Genomic DNA, 15991 nt, shown 5'->3' with positions numbered 1-15991 from the left:
ATTCTGCAGCACTTTGAAATATAAAAAAGGTTGTTTCTCATATAGAATGAAAAGGTTCAGTGTCATTGTAAAACATGCAATGTGTCATTTTTCTAAAATAACTGAACCAGTCAATTTCTCAAAGAATTATTATATATCCAACCAAAATAATTTAATAAATAGGGATAAAAAAAAATACAAGATAAATAGTATCTGTTTCATTATTGTAAAAATATACAAGTAGAAAGCGCCTGATTCACAGATTAAATCAAATGTATAATTTTGAATGGAACTTTGTTTTTCTTATTGACTTCAATCTGATATTTTCAAATCTAGAGTTCCAGAAAAGGTTGAGATGAAAAGTTGTGGAGCTTTTTCCAAAGTTTGAACTTGACAACATTTAGTGTCTGTATTGGATTCACCATCATTTACCAAACAACACGTGGTCGTTCTACCGATTCACTGGAAACATCTCCAGAGAAGAAGAAAGCCATCCGTGGTGACGTGTTTCCGGTGTCATGTCAGCTTCCTGTCGGAGCCACATGTCCGGTAACTGTCTCTCTGTTTGAATCTTTATTTTTTTACAGCCTCGTGGATTTCAGTGACGTTTTAAAGCAACAGGACATCGAGAGGTAAATGTGCTTTTTCCTTTTGATTGTGTCAGTGTTGTGATTTAAACCTTCAGCTGACGACAGATCAGGACTAATGCAGCCGAGCCTCCAGTTTGAGCCTCTGATGCTAACAAGCTAACATTCAGATTCATGGAGGATCTTTAATAGTTCATGTCTCATAAAGTCAATACGACAGTGATCATGACGTGAAGAAACAGACCAAGTCTATGCTTCTAAAAACAAGCCTCAGATCGACAGGTTGACATGAACCCTGCGTGATTCCTACAGGTTTTATGTATGTGCATTTATTTTGAAACTCTATCTAAAATGTGTATCCTGTGTGTTTGTTGTCTTTTTATTTATAGTGAGAATAGAGTTCATGGGTAAACATTTAAATTATGGATTTGTTAATGACATCCTGGGAATGAACGCCAATTGTTTTTAAAAGATTCGACATACATGTTTATAGGCTGTATATTAGAAATGTTTAATATCTGTATCGGGAATCAACCCCCAGAAATTCCACATCGATCTAATTTACTGCTCTAGAAATAAAAAAAACTCCAAAGCAAATAAACTGTAGTTTTCAGAATTCAGTGGGTTAATATTCTACTGTCTCATGCACAGATGGCAGAAGTTGTACCAGAGAAAAGTCGGGCATTGAAGTTTGCCGAGCAGCAGCTCCTGCGTCACGGTTGGGAACACGGTAAAGAACGTTGGCTCTGTTTTTAGTGCAACTACCCGACCTCCACAAGGCGGAAGACTCATGTCTCACACTCAGTCCTCTCTGTCCTCAGGTAAAGGACTCGGCCGAGATGAGAACGGCATCTGTGAAGCCATCAAGGTCAACGTGAAGTGCGGCAAAGGAGGGGTGAGTGTGCATGAAGGTATTCAACAGGTTCCACATCTATCAAATCATGATGTCAGTAGATTCACGTGTTGCTTGTCTTTTAGGTCGGCCACAAGGAAGGAGAGCAGTTCTCCTTCCACTGGTGGGATCATGTCTTCAATAAGGCCTCCTCCAGTCTGCAGGTGGAGTCTGATCAGGTAGGTGTCACCTTCCTTGACCACACACTGCCCCTGCTTTATATACTACGTTGGAGAAAGTCATTATGTTTGGAGAATAAAGTTGTGATTGAATGAGAAATAAAATCATAATATTATGGGAAAAAGGAAATGAACAGAAAGGAGAACATGTGCTTTCCAGGGTCCAAAGTCTCCATCAGCAGTCTCTTTGTTTCTTTAGAAAATTCAAAACTTTTTAAAGATTGCACATCTCTTTGCAGGGTCTTTGAAATGAAAATGGCTTTTTAATTGCAGATTTTTTCCCACAAAATCACAAATGTTTACATTGTTTTGCCCCCCCTTCTTGTCAGTGAGCTGTTTTTGGTCTTAAACAGAAGCTGAACTGTTCCTGTTTTTCTGTACGATCCAGGACGGCATTAAACTGAAGAAAACGGTGGAGGAGGAAGAAGATGGAATGATCTCCAATAAAAAACCACGGAAGGCCTGGCTGGCTAAAGACAAACTTTATGGATGCTTTGTCAAGGTAATCTGTTTAATCTTTTCTATACACATTCAATATGTTTTGGTTTCATCACAAAGACAGTCACAGCAGCTTTAGACTTTAAATTAGACACTTGCTTAGGACCTACAAAGGTTTTCATCTTTTTCTGTGGACACACAACAGCTTCGTGCCAGATCGTGATTCTGCTCTGAACTGACTTTGACGCTGTTTGATGTGTTTCGATGTTTCTCCCTCAGTCGGCCACTCTGCTGTCTGGTCAGGAGCAGCCGGAGCCCAAGGCGTCGGACTCGGACGACAGCAGCAGCTCAGACGAGGAGGACGACCGGAGACTGGATCTGTCCAGCACCACCAAGTAAGACCTTCGTCTCACACAGGTCCAAACTAGGAAGGTTTCTAGGATCGCTTCCCTCTAGGTCGCCCTTTAATATGTCTGTAATAGGCTCATATTTGCCACTTTTTTTATCGGCCAACTCATAAATCGGTCAGGTTTCAATTATTACTTTTTATTTAAATAGTTGTTTATACAGCCATCTGTTCTAAAACTCCCAAAAGTTGAGTTTTAATTGTTAAAGTCTGGACCCTGCTGTAATTGCAACTTAATCCTAGTGTTATAAGCCATTTATTAATTATATAATATGATAAATCAAGTGTTTTCTTACCGTCTCCTTGGATTCTCAGGTTTCATTTCTTTATAATCAATAAGCTTTTAATTGCTGCTTGACTTTATTGATAATTCTTGAAGGTTCTAGTTTTTGATCATGTAATAAAATGTAAATAAATCATTGATACCAACAGGCTCTCTGATGCTGACCTGATGAAGGCTTGTGGAGGACGCACGGCTCACAAGTACGTTCATACTATTACACAGAAATTAAGTCATGAAGGTCAGAAAAAAACAATGTGTTCACAAAACAGAACTATGTAATATTTCAACATGATCTAAATCTCTTTTCTGCTTGTGCTCTTCAGAGGAGCCAGACATGGACTGACCATGAGTGCCAAGTTAGCCAGGCTGGAGCAGCAGGAGGCTGAGTTCATGGCCAAGTATGGCAAGAAGAGCCAACCACCTGCTGCCTCGCCGGTTTGTGGTAAACCAGCTCCACCGACCGCCAAGGCCGCTGATGAGCGAGTGGAGAGGCCGGAGGAGACGGCTGACGATGCTCCGAGCAGGAAGATGAAGAAAAAGAGGAAGAGCTCCACTCTGAGCGTTATCGAGGTGTCTGAAAGTCCCGAAGCGGATGTTAAACCCAAAAAGAAGAAAAAGAAAAAGAAAGCCGATGAAGAAATAACTGCAGTTTCCACAGAGAATGGGATCTGTGTAGAAAACTGTGAAACGGAACATTCTCACAAAACAAAGAGGAAACAAAAGAAGAAGAATAAAGCGGAGCAGAATGAAGAAGAAAGAACGACTTCCCCTGCTGCAGAGAGCGAGAGTCCAGAGGAGACGGCTGAGCTGCACACAGTCACTCAAGTGAAGAAGAAGAAGAAGAAGAAGAAGAAGTCGTCTTCCAAACATCACAGTGAAGTAGAGGAGAGTAACGAGACAGAATCCAGCCAATCAGAGCCGGCCCAGGACTGTGCTCCAAAAACCAAAAAGAGAAAAGCTGCAGTTTTAATGGAAGAGGAAGTTGAAGTTGCAGAAGTAGAATCAACAGTAAAGCAAAAAAGGGCAAAATGTAAAAAGGACAAACCACTGGTTGATGACAAAGTAAACGAGGAGGCACTGGCTCCAAAGAAGAAGAAAAAGAAGTGCAAAGAGTAGAACTGGACAAACATGGACGTTTATGAACAGAGTGATCATTACTGTTAATCAGCTTCAAAGTGCTTTAAAGTGCCCTTATAGCGCAATATAGCTATAACCAGAAATCACTTCTTCTTCACTGCTCTAAAAACAGTTCTTGCCAGTGCAACCCAACTGCTGTTCTGGAGTGGTGAAGAAGAGAGTTCAGTTTTATCTGCGTGAAGCTGTTCTACGTACAAAACGTGGTATCAGATCGGTACAGGGATTCACATGCTCGTCGTCGCCTGACGCGCTGTGTTTCCGGCAGTATCCAAGTACTCTAGTACATCTCTAGTAATGAGATTACCTCCAGCTGTTGGGCCTCTTGTGCCGACTGAACAAGTTTTGTAGTTAAAAGAGCTTGTTGAAAAATTCCAAGTGAGGAAATCGGGTCACGTTGATTTATTTATTGCAGTTTTGAGACGGGAAATTCCGGCTTTTTGCGATTGTTGTTTATAAAAATGAATTACATGACATCAATTAATGTAATTTAATGCTGTTAATCATTGTTTTGACGAGTCGCTGCTCTCAGCTGATCTCCACACTGCAGCCCAGCTTTTTTAAACTGACTCTTGAAATCACAGATGTTTACATTTGTATTTTGGGTTCACTTGTTGACCTCCACATGGGAAATATGTGTTTTTAGCTGAGAATTTAATGACTTGAAGACTTCGTGTGTGTGTGTGAGTTGTTTCTGCACCACAGACAAACTCCTCTACGAAGGAGCTGAAATCTGCTGCTGTATTTGAGTACAAGGATGAACTACTAGGTTCGGATTTTATATGCAAATGAATGATGTGTCACGTCAAACTGTGTCTCTGTGATTCTTTCAGGTTTACAGATTTCATATTTCTTTATTCTCCATTCTAAAAATACAAAATGGCAGGAGTTACAATTCCAAAAGGAAAAAATTTACTTACAAATCATATTAATACAGGAAAACCTTAAAGGGTGTTTTCTTTAACATGTAGAAACATCATTCCACATATCAAGTCTCCAGTTTGTTGACAGTGAAGAACACAGTTTAAAATGGCACCAAAGATATTCTCAGTACAACAGTATATGAATCTGAGGCTCATGTTTTAACTGTGACCTTTAGAGTTCAGAATCTTACAACCTTGAAAATCGCCAATTATTTCCTCTGTTGTAGTCACGTTCTGTGACCTCGGCTCTGGACCTGTCACCACTCAGAGGTTGCGACAGGTCAGGAAGTACACAAGGTCGTGTGTCAACACTTGAGTTTACAACAGATTAGACTCGAATGTGAGAAAAGGACCTTATGGCATGTTCCAGTAGTATTTAACACCTCTGTAATATGAAGCGTGCAGAATTCATCTCGACACATTAGTTCTGTAAAACCAGTAACTTGTGTCAGACGGCAGTTTGCAAAACACAAACTCCCAGAGTGACAAGTGCACAACATGCAACACGTCGGACACAAGAACAGAACATTTGTTACAACAGTTTACACATTTTTACTGTAGATCCTAAAACACAAATCCTAAATCAGTGATTCTACATTGAACAACATAGATTTTTGGTTACAATGTAAAATATACTCTCAGCAAAAGTCATTGATATTTAATAGACTTGATTCAAAGATAATTATATTGACAGACGAGTCGAATCTCCAACCTCCATCGCAACAGATCTTGAACCTTCAGTGGAAACCAGGTTGTGGTTTCTTATCTTTACACTTTTCACACATTCAAATATATTTGGCCATAATGATCGTAGCTAATAAAAAACACTACTTGTTAACACAAAATGATAGATGCATAAAATTAACACTTGCATGCAGAACACCCTTTGGTTGTTTCATTATTGTTTTATGTGTGTTTGCTTGTGCACTTAAATTTTCCAAACGCTGGTGGAACAGTTTTGTAAAATTCAATTTGCATGCAAGGTTTGGAACGAGAAAACCCAATATGCTAACTGCCTGGAGTCCTTATGAGGGCTTCATGCTCACAGATGAATTTGTTCTGCATTTTACGCTCTGCAGGGCCCCAGCTGGCTGTCGCATTATGCCCAGGGAATGTCATCGCATATCTATCATCGTCAACAACTTTCTCCCGCATCCAGTACCTGCAAACACAGAACATGCTCATCAGTACCTCTAATAACTTTACAGATCATACCAACTAACTCCAATGGCCCTCAATGGGAAAAAGGAAAACTCAAGTACTCTGACAATCTGCACCTGATTTATGAACCGATACGTCACAGCATGAATAGATCTTTACCAGTTGCTGGCTGCAGGACTCGGTCCTCGGTTTATTAAGTATTCCCCAGGAAGTCAAGGAATATGTTCAAGAACGCCCTCTCGCAATGTTAAAGAAAGTGAGAAAACATTCCTGGATCCCTACCAAAGTTTTTTGGGGTTCTCCCCTCACTCATCCCACATCCTTCTGCCAAGTTCTGTGGAAATCCGTCCTGTAGTTTTTATGTAATCTTGCTTACAAACAGGCGAACCCACAAACAGATGGGTGAAAACATAACCTCAGAGGGAACAACTCTGGCACATTCACAGGACTGATATCTACGAGTGTGTTATTTGGTTGGTTATTTGACTGCAGGGTCGTGTTCTCCTCATGTGAGACCTGACAGATGCTCAGAGGAGATGAGGGAATTCAATTCTTACCCTCAGTCTCATTGGTCCATTGATCCAGATCCACTTGTCATCATTCTGACGCAATCCCATCCAGTATCCATGATGCTTGTCGTGGTAGTACTTGGTGTGATTATTGATGAATTCCTGAAAGTGATCATCACAAACTTTTCACACTTCTCAGCATCGAAGTATTAAACTCACTCATGTTTGATTTTACAAAACATAATTGTTTCCAGTTGAATTTTGTTTGCAATGTGAATATGCAGCGTTTGATATGTAATTTAAAGATCTATTTAAAACTCTGTGTTATTGGGGCTTTTTGGCGATGGAGCTCACCTGCTCTTGTAAACTGTCAACAACAACCAGGTCTGCATCAGTGTTTGACAAAATGTCCGTGCTTGATCCCATGTCTTCCAGGGGCGGATTGCTCATAAAACTGGTAGCAGTGATCCTGGAACGGAATCCAACTCTTCCGCACGGCTGACACTCTGTACTCAGGAAAGAAGCCGAGAAATGTTATTTTAAGAACTAAATGTCCGTTTAAAATCCACACAGACACAAACATAGTAAGAACAGACGAGCTTCTTCTACATCCAAGAGACCAAAGAGCAAAAACATATATAGTAAATATAAATTAAATATCACCAATTTAAGTTTGACACATTACAATCGCTGCCATAGTTAAACACAATAGTTTTAGAGGCTTGGCAACGGCTACTGACATTTACACTTTATTATATGAGCATTGCAGTTTTTAGCTTTTAACTTAAATAAACAAATATATCTATACTCTCAGTGTATATCTGTGAGTTTAGAGCTAGACTCACTGTGTGGTTGTACATATAAATATATATAAAGCACTTTGAGTGGTTGTTAAGAGAGCTAAATAAATGCAGTCCCTTTATATACTCACTCTTGTCTGGGCAGAATTTATTGACTGGGAAGTTTTGGAACGTCATGATGACTCCGAGCGTCCTGTTGAGATCATCTCTGTCTCTGGTCAGCACCTCGGTCTCGTTCTCCAAGATTTGTTTCTTCTTCATCATCAGCTGATGATTTTCCTTCTCGAGGTGGATGACGCTTTACGCGAGCTTCCTGGGCCTTCATGACCCCACAGACTGCAGTGATGGTGGGAAAGAGACGGCGCACTGGTCAGTCCAGTGGATACATGTGGAGGAATATTCTCTTCCATTGGCCCACGTGCTTTACTCCTGAACCTTTTTAAAAAATCATCTCCTACCCATCATTGATTTCCATGCTTTTGTCATGTGGCAGTCTCATTTTCTTTATTTGATTTCACCATGGAGTTTGCTTACAATCAAGCCAACTCCAAAATACATCATAAGCTAAGCTATAACAACATCAAAACAAATAAAAGAATTATCGTTATTATTATTAATATAACAATTATTTATGATACCCTATTATACCCTTTATTTGAAAACAATATGTCTCACTTTCCAACTCGTTTCTTTTCAAAGAACTGGACATTTAGTTGCTGGATTTAAAGACGCAGCCAACTATCTGCTCTCTCATGTCAAATTGTCCTGAAACGCAGCAGCAGATAAGGTTTTAAATGTTTCCTCCTCACTGACAACAACATTTTAAACTTTAAAATTCTGAAAATGTGGCCTCCCTGACATTTATTGACAAATTGCCGATATCGAATCTGATATTTAAAAATGTTATAAATGTTATTTATTATATATAACGTTGTACCCATTCATCTGTCAATTACCTTTTTTCCAATTTTACTTTAAACTGCTAATACTGAGTGAGGGCCGTCTTTAGTTTGTATTTGAGTGGGTTAGGGAGCGAGATCAGGAGCCATGGTTTCTGTTTAACTGAAAATTTGAAAATAATATTAATATATTTAAAAACAGGAAACTTCTAACCAAAAGGGGATTAATTATAACTGTGACTAATAACCTTTAAGTCTCTGCAAGTTGATTTTAATTGTAAGTGCACCAAAATTGACTGATACTAATGGCTGCTGAGGAATCCGTGTAGAGATGTTTGGTGTTCTTTAGAAATACTGTGCAGGAGGAAGTGGACACTTCAACATTACAAATCCAAAGTCAATGGTAAAATACAGTTCACAAAAAGCTGAGCTCACTCATCTCTTCTTTTTTGTGTGTTTCCCAGATGTGATGTAAGCTGCGTCATTAAAAACTCAGTCTGTTGAAATCAAACTCACTGTAGATGATGACACCGATGCACGCCATGAGCAGGACGCAGAGAATCCCAGAGCACACCAGCAGCAGGACAAAGTGCCGAGAGTGTGCCGCTGCTGTTCCTCCAGCTGCTGCTCCTCCACCTGCTGCTCCTCCAGCTGCTGCTCCTCCAGCTGCTGCTCCTCCAGCTGCTGTTCCTCCAGCTGCTCCTCCTGCTGCTTTTACTGACGGTCGTGAAAATATTCCAATTCCTTATCAACATTATTATGGATATACCTGTGACCTGTGTATATTCTGACACACCATATGACTTCTATATATTATTGTTTTTTAAAGCAACACCATGCAAATTTTTATAGCAGCTACAATAAAATGTGTTTGATGGTTCAGTAACTTTGACTATGGGGAATGTTCCCTCTTTCATTCTCACTCCCCCACCCTGAACACCTATTCTTGCTCTATGTATTCAAAGTTACACAGCGATATAAACGGCAAAAGCCCAAACATTCAAGGTTGATGTGAAAATGTTTTAGAAAGTTCAGGAGGAGCAAATTTAGTTTCATTTTCAGACACAACATCACATTTGAAAAATTCACAAATTTGCACTTTTCTCAGATAACTTACTTTCAACAGTCGCTGCAGGAACTTCAGATTTAATTGTACAATAAATTGTAGAGTCCTCATCGTTTTCTGGTTGATTAAAAAAAACAAAAACAAGAACCAATCAGAAAGACCTATAAAAAACACTATTGTACATGTAGGAAGTGGATAAGCTGCACTTCTGCTAAATGTGTTTAAAGACTATAAAGTGCAGATGGAAGAATAGAAGTGTCGTCTGAAAGGGTTTCTGTGCTGTGGTCAGCGAAGGGACACAACAGAATGAGAAGAAGTTCCAGTTACACCGGGGATTCACACACTTTCCGAGCACTTCCAGGAAATGATTTTTTTTTTTTTCAAATATATTTAAGTTTTAAATCTATTGCATGGAAATTTAACAAGTACGATTTATAATTGTTGTTAAGTAATAAGGTTAAATATTGAGTTGGTTTGTTCTAGTAATTTATTTCATAGGAGTCACTTACCTTTCTGAGGACTGCCACCATTTTTGAAAACCACAGTCGCATAATGGAGTTCTTCCTCCATCCTTAAACGACAACAGTATCAGTGTATGAATCTGAGGCTCATGTTTTAACTGTGACCCTTAGAGTTCAGAATCTTACAACCTTGAAAATCGCCGATTATTTCCTCTGTTGTAGTCACGTTCTGTGACCTCGGCTCTGGACCTGTCGCCACTCAGAGGTGGCGACAGGTCAGGAAGTACACGAGGTCGTGTGTCAACACTTGAGTTTACAACAGATTAGACTCGAATGTGAGAAAACGACCTTATTTCATGTTCCAGTAGTATTTAACACCTCCTCTGTAATATGAAGCGTGATGGTTCGGGGCACACTGTGTACAATACTGTTTATGATATAATTTAATACTCATATCCAGAGACAAGAAACAACCTCATTCCTTAATGCAGTGAGAAAGATCAGGGAAACTCTACAATTATACAATACGACATTCAGTCATATAAAAACATTGGCACAAAAAAGGGGAACTTCAAATATTAATGACCGTAACATTCTCCAGTGATTTTGCAGAATTCATCTCGACACATTAGTTCTGTAAAACCAGTAACTTGTGTCAGACGGCAGTTTGCAAAACACAAACTCCCAGAGTGACAAGTGCACAACATGCAACACGTCGGACACAAGAACAGAACGTTTGTTACAACAGTTTACACATTTTTACTGTAGATCCTAAAACACAAATCCTAAATCAGTGATTCTACATTGAACAACATCGACTTTTGGTTACAATGTAAAATATACTCTCAGCAAAAGTCATTGATATTTAATAGACTTGATTCAAAGATAATTATATTGACAGACGAGTCGAATCTCCAACCTCCATCGCAACAGATCTTGAACTTTCGGTGGAAACCAGGTTGTGGTTTCTTATCTTTACACTTTTCACACATTCAAATATATTTGGCCATAATGATCGTAGCTAATAAAAACACTACTTGTTAACACAAAATGATAGATGCATAAAATGAACACTTGCATGCAGAACACCCTTTGGTTGTTTCATTATTGTTTTATGTGTGTTTGCTTGTGCACTTAAATTTTCCAAACGCTGGTGGAACAGTTTTGTAAAATTCAATTTGCATGCAAGGTTTGGAACGAGAAAACCCAATATGCTAACTGCCTGGAGTCCTTATGAGGGCTTCATGCTCACAGAGGAATTTGTTCTCCATTTTACGCTCTGCAGGGCCCCAGCTGGCTGTCGCATTATGCCCAGGGAATGTCATCGCATATCTATCATCGCCACCAACTTTCTCCCGCATCCAGAACCTGCAAACACAGAACATGCTCATCAGTACCTCTAATAACTTTACAGATCATACCAACTAACTCCAATGGCCCTCAATGGGAAAAAGGAAAACTCAAGTACTCTGACAATCTGCACCTGATTTATGAACCGATACGTCACAGCATGAATAGATCTTTACCAGTTGCTGGCTGCAGGACTCGGTCCTCGGTTTATTAAGTATTCCCCAGGAAGTCAAGGAATATGTTCAAGAACGCCCTCTCGCAATGTTAACCCTTGTGTTGTTCCTGGGTCGAATTGACCCAGAGTGTGTTTGTGTCTGTGTGTGTGTGTGCGTGAGTACGTGCGTGCGTGTGATCATACGCAAGCCCTGGCCGGTCAGGGTTAGGGTGACCCACGGATTGTCATTATCCAATTCTCCTGGGGTAATTGAGACCAATGGATTGTCATTCTCGATTGTCATGGGAGGGGTCATTTAGACCCCCAGTGAGGGCGCTGTGGTGCTCTGTGGGGTCATTTAGACCCACACCTGATTCCAATTGAAATCAAGGGGGGGTACATTAGACCCACATCTAAGTCTCAGTGTGCCACTCTCTCACGGACCATGGCACGATGTCGCGTCAGGAGCGTTTCACCAGAGAACAGGTTCTCCAACAGCTATTCTCCCAGCAACCATCCTCTGAACCCGAAGAGGACGCAAAAGAGCCAGACCGAGAAGCGGACGGACAAGGAGATGGAGAAGCAGACCGAGAAGCAGACAGAAAAGCAGACCGAGAAGAAGACAGAGAGGACGGAGACAGAGACGGAGACAACAGCGATAGCGAAGGAGACGAAGACGACGACGGTGACTACGAAGATGACGACGGTGACGAAGACTACGACCCAGTGGGTGATGCTTCTGCAGATTCGTCATCCTTGGAAGAAGAAGAAGAAGAAGGAGGACAAGACCACGGCGACACCACCACCACCGGACTCGTGGAAAGAGAGACCTTCCCCTCAAGAAACAGGGAAATAACATGGTCGTCGAGGGTGAACGGCCGAGAGGAGGGCCACTGCTCCTCCTCTTCCTCCTCCTCTTCCTCCTCCTCTGCTGCGGCTCAAAGCGGGGTCCTCCGGGGCCCCACGATCCACGCGACGTCCCGCACCGGTGACCTAGCCTCGACGCTCCACCGGTTCATCACATCGATGGTAGAGAACATCATCCTGGAGATGACGAATGTTATGTTATGTTAGTTATTTTATTTTATGTAGATAGCGGCTGCTAGTCCTCGTCCTCATCTCATCTCCTCTCATCTCTTCTCCTCCTGTTTTTCTCCCTAGGCCGGTGTCCATTCCGTCAGTACATGCCCAGCAAGCCGGCGAAATACGGGATCAAGTCGTGGGTGGCCTGCGATGCGAAATCAAGCTATGCTTGGAAGATGCAAGTGTACACCGGAAAGCCGAGCGGCGGACGCCCAGAACGGACCCAGGGGTTGCGGGTAGTGCTCGATGTAACGGAGGGACTGCACGGTCGTAACGTCACGTGCGACAATTACTTCACCTCCTACGAACTCGCGCGGCAGCTGCTCGCGGTCAAGGGAAGAGAGGTGTTCTCATCCAAGTTCGCATTCACGCCCACTGCCACTCTTGTGTCCTACATCCCAAAGAAAAACAGGAACGTGGTGCTCCTGAGCACACGGCACCCTGAGGCCGACATCAGCGACCGCGAGGACGGGAAACCGGTCATCGTCCTGGACTACAACCGCAACAAAGGTGGCGTGGACAACCTAGACAAGGTGATCGGAACATACAGCTGCAGGAGGATGACCGCGCGCTGGCCCCTGGTCGTCTTTCACAACATTCTCGACGTCTCTTCCTACAACGCCTTCGTGATATGGAGAGAGATCAACCCAGACTGGATGCCAGGCAAGCGGAACATGCGGAGAGTGTTCCTAGAGCAGCTGGGAAAGGCTCTCGTGACTCCGTTCATCGCACGAAGGGAGCGCATCCCCGCACGGATGCCGCCCGCGGCTGTGAAGGCTGTTAAGCCCGCCGCCGCACAGAGAGCTGTTGACTACGACGCTCGACCCGAGTGTCCGGCCTCCTCCATAGCCCTAGCAGCAGCCCCACTCGGGGCGAGTAAGAGGAAGAGGTGTCAGATATACCCCAGGAAAAAGGACTGTAAAACTCACACCATGTGCCGCGGGTGTAACAAATACATCTGCAAGGGCTGCTCACTTGTCTATTGCCCTACGTGTGCGTCCTAATATGGGGTGGGCTATGTGAGGGGGCCAACAGCCGGGGGAAGCAGGGACAACACAAGGGTTATAGAAAGTGAGAAAACATTCCTGGATCCCTACCAAAGTTTTTTGGGGTTCTCCCCTCACTCATCCCACATCCTTCTGCCAAGTTCTGTGGAAATCCGTCCTGTAGTTTTTATGTAATCTTGCTTACAAACAGGCGAACCCACAAACAGATGGGTGAAAACATAACCTCAGAGGGAACAACTCTGGCACATTCACAGGACTGATATCTACGAGTGTGTTATTTGGTTGGTTATTTGACTGCAGGGTCGTTCTCGTCAGGTGAGACCTGACAGATGCTCAGAGGGAGATGAGGGAATTCAATTCTTACCCCTCAGTCTCATTGCGTCCATTGATCCAGATCCACTTGTCATCATTCTGACGCAATCCCATCCAGTATCCATGATGCTTGTCGTAGTAGTACTTGGTGTGATTATTGATGAATTCCTGAAAGTGATCATCACAAACTTTCACACTTCTCAGCATCGACAGTGAGAAAACATTAAAATCCCTCCACCTCCCATCTGTTTGATTTTACAAAACATAATTGTTTCCAGTTGAATTTTGTTTGCAATGTGAATATGCAGCGTTTGCTATGTAATTTAAAGATCTATTTAAAACTCTGTGTTATTGGGGCTTTTTGACGATGGAGCTCACCTGCTCTTGTAAACTGTCAACAACAACCAGGTCTGCATCAGTGTTTTGACAAAATGTCCGTGCTTGATCCCATGTCTTCCAGGGGGCGGATTGCTCATAAAACTGGTAGCAGTGATCCTGGAACGGAATCCAACTCTCTCGGCACGGCTGACACTCTGTACTCAGGAAAGAAGCCGAGAAATGTTATTTTAAGAACTAAATGTCCGTTTAAAATCCACACAGACACAAACATAGTAAGAACAGACGAGCTTCTTCTACATCCAAGAGACCAAAGAGCAAAAACATATATAGTAAATATAAATTAAATATCACCAATTTAAGTTTGACACATTACAATCGCTGCCGTAGTTAAACACAATAGTTTTAGAGGCTTGGCAACGGCTACTGACATTTACACTTTATTATATGAGCATTGCAGTTTTTAGCTTTTACCTTAAATAAACAAATATATCTATACTCTCAGTGTATATCTGTGAGTTTAGAGCTAGACTCACTGTGTGGTTGTACATATAAATATATATAAAGCACTTTGAGTGGTTGTTAAGAGAGCTAAATAAATGCAGTCCCTTTATATACTCACTCTTGTCTGGGCAGAATTTATTGACTGGGAAGTTTTGGAACGTCATGATGACTCCGAGCGTCCTGTTGAGATCATCTCTGTCTCTGGTCAGCACCTCGGTCTCGTTCTCCAAGATTTGTTTCTCCATCATCAGCTGATGATTTTCCTTCTCGAGGTGGATGACGTTTTCTGCGACAGCTTCCTGGGCCTTCATGACCCCACAGACTGCAGTGATGGTGGGAAAGAGACGGCGCACTGGTCAGTCCAGTGGATACATGTGGAGGAATATTCTCTTCCATTGGCCCACGTGCTTTACTCCTGAACCTTTTTAAAAAATCATCTCCTACCCATCATTGATTTCCATGCTTTTGTCATGTGGCAGTCTCATTTTCTTTATTTGATTTCACCATGGAGTTTGCTTACAATCAAGCCAACTCCAAAATACATCATAAGCTAAGCTATAACAACATCAAAACAAATAAAAGAATTGTCATTATTATTATCAACATAACAATTATTTATGATACCCTATTATACCCTTTATTTGAAAACAATATCTCTCACTTTCCAACTCGTTTCTTTTCAAAGAACTGGACATTTAGTTGCTGGATTTAAAGACGCAGCCAACTATCTGCTCTCTCATGTCAAATTGTCCTGAAACGCAGCAGCAGATAAGGTTTTAAAATGTTTCCTCCTCACTGACAACAACATTTTAAACTTTAAAATTCTGAAAATGTGGCCTCCCTGACATTTATTGACAAATTGCAGACGTAGATATCGGATCTGACATAAAAATGTTACCAGAATTGATACTGTATTGATCGTTAGGATTAGTTAGGATTGCTTACATGGCCTCTTTTTAATTTATTATGTTTAATGTTGTACCCATTCATCTGTCAATTACCTTTTTTTCCAATTTTACTTTAAACTGCTCCTATTGAGTGAGGGCGGCTGGAGCCATGGTTTCTGTTTAACTGAAAATTTGAAAATAATATTAATATATTTAAAAACAGGAAACTTCAAACCAAAAGGGGATTAATTATAACTGTGACTAATAACCTTTAAGTTGATTTTAATTGTAAGTGAACCAAAATTGACTGATTCCAATGGCTGCTGAGGCGTGTAGAGATGTTTGGTGTTCTTTAGAAATACTGTGCAGGAGGAAGTGGACACTTCAACATTACAAATCCAAAGTCAATGGTAAAATACAGTTCACAAAAAGCTGAGCTCACTCATCTCTTCTTTTTTGTGTGTTTCCCAGATGTGATGTAAGCTGCGTCATTAAAAACTCAGTCTGTTGAAATCAAACTCACTGTAGATGATGACACCGATGCACGCCATGAGCAGGACGCAGAGAATCCCCAAGCTTCCTCTAGCTGCTGCTCCTCCACCTGCTGCTCCTCCGGCTGCTGTTCCTCCGGCTCCACCTGC

General features: G+C 41.6%; 3 protein-coding genes across 3 annotated transcripts; 1 reads left to right on the top strand and 2 right to left on the bottom strand.

The window, feature by feature from the left end:
- Nucleotides 1-426: 426 nt before the first annotated feature.
- On the top strand, nt 427-4708 carry gpatch4 (G patch domain containing 4). The gene is made up of 8 exons (XM_035163858.2): nt 427-611; nt 1218-1296; nt 1388-1461; nt 1545-1637; nt 2026-2139; nt 2355-2470; nt 2914-2964; nt 3088-4708. The coding sequence occupies exons 2-8, from the start codon at nt 1218-1220 to the stop codon at nt 3878-3880; spliced, it is 1320 nt and encodes a 439-aa protein (XP_035019749.1). The 5' UTR covers nt 427-611; the 3' UTR covers nt 3881-4708.
- A 1248-nt stretch (nt 4709-5956) lies between these two features.
- LOC118113832 lies at nt 5957-10428 on the bottom strand. Its single transcript, XM_047340862.1, has 6 exons — nt 9766-10428; nt 9308-9373; nt 8707-8907; nt 7596-7627; nt 6540-6653; nt 5957-5983 (listed from the first exon to the last, which is right to left on the bottom strand). The coding sequence occupies exons 1-6, from the start codon at nt 9824-9826 to the stop codon at nt 5957-5959; spliced, it is 501 nt and encodes a 166-aa protein (XP_047196818.1). The 5' UTR covers nt 9827-10428.
- Nucleotides 10429-10575: 147 nt separating this feature from the next.
- Nucleotides 10576-15991, bottom strand: LOC118113833 (C-type lectin domain family 4 member G). The gene is made up of 5 exons (XM_047340875.1): nt 15874-15991; nt 14582-14785; nt 14002-14156; nt 13676-13791; nt 10576-11085 (listed from the first exon to the last, which is right to left on the bottom strand). The coding sequence occupies exons 1-5, from the start codon at nt 15899-15901 to the stop codon at nt 10932-10934; spliced, it is 657 nt and encodes a 218-aa protein (XP_047196831.1). The 5' UTR covers nt 15902-15991; the 3' UTR covers nt 10576-10931.

Source organism: Hippoglossus stenolepis, chromosome 8 (assembly GCF_022539355.2).
Source record: "Hippoglossus stenolepis isolate QCI-W04-F060 chromosome 8, HSTE1.2, whole genome shotgun sequence".
NCBI lineage: Eukaryota > Metazoa > Chordata > Actinopteri > Pleuronectiformes > Pleuronectidae > Hippoglossus > Hippoglossus stenolepis.
Note: the sequence above shows the minus strand (reverse complement) of the source record. Positions and strands in the feature narration are given on the sequence as shown.

What these genes read in the sequence shown, in the direction of transcription:
- LOC118113832 (XM_047340862.1), bottom strand. Translation starts at nt 9,826, where the DNA reads ATGGAGGAAGAACTCCATTATGCGACTGTGGTTTTCAAAAATGGTGGC. An exon ending in TCCTGCAGCGACTGTTGAAA is followed by an intron (nt 8,908 to 9,307) that starts GTAAGTTATCTG and finishes CACGACCGTCAG; the next exon opens with TAAAAGCAGCAGGAGGAGCA. An exon ending in CATCGGTGTCATCATCTACA is followed by an intron (nt 7,628 to 8,706) that starts GTGAGTTTGATT and finishes CCATCACTGCAG; the next exon opens with TCTGTGGGGTCATGAAGGCC.
- LOC118113833 (XM_047340875.1), bottom strand. Translation starts at nt 15,901, where the DNA reads ATGGCGTGCATCGGTGTCATCATCTACA. An exon ending in CATCGGTGTCATCATCTACA is followed by an intron (nt 14,786 to 15,873) that starts GTGAGTTTGATT and finishes CCATCACTGCAG; the next exon opens with TCTGTGGGGTCATGAAGGCC. An exon ending in GGACGCAATGAGACTGAGGG is followed by an intron (nt 11,086 to 13,675) that starts GTAAGAATTGAA and finishes CTGTGTTTGCAG; the next exon opens with GTTCTGGATGCGGGAGAAAG.
- gpatch4 (XM_035163858.2), top strand. Translation starts at nt 1,218, where the DNA reads ATGGCAGAAGTTGTACCAGAGAAAAGTCGGGCATTGAAGTTTGCCGAG. An exon ending in TGAAGTGCGGCAAAGGAGGG is followed by an intron (nt 1,462 to 1,544) that starts GTGAGTGTGCAT and finishes CTTGTCTTTTAG; the next exon opens with GTCGGCCACAAGGAAGGAGA. An exon ending in TGCAGGTGGAGTCTGATCAG is followed by an intron (nt 1,638 to 2,025) that starts GTAGGTGTCACC and finishes TGTACGATCCAG; the next exon opens with GACGGCATTAAACTGAAGAA.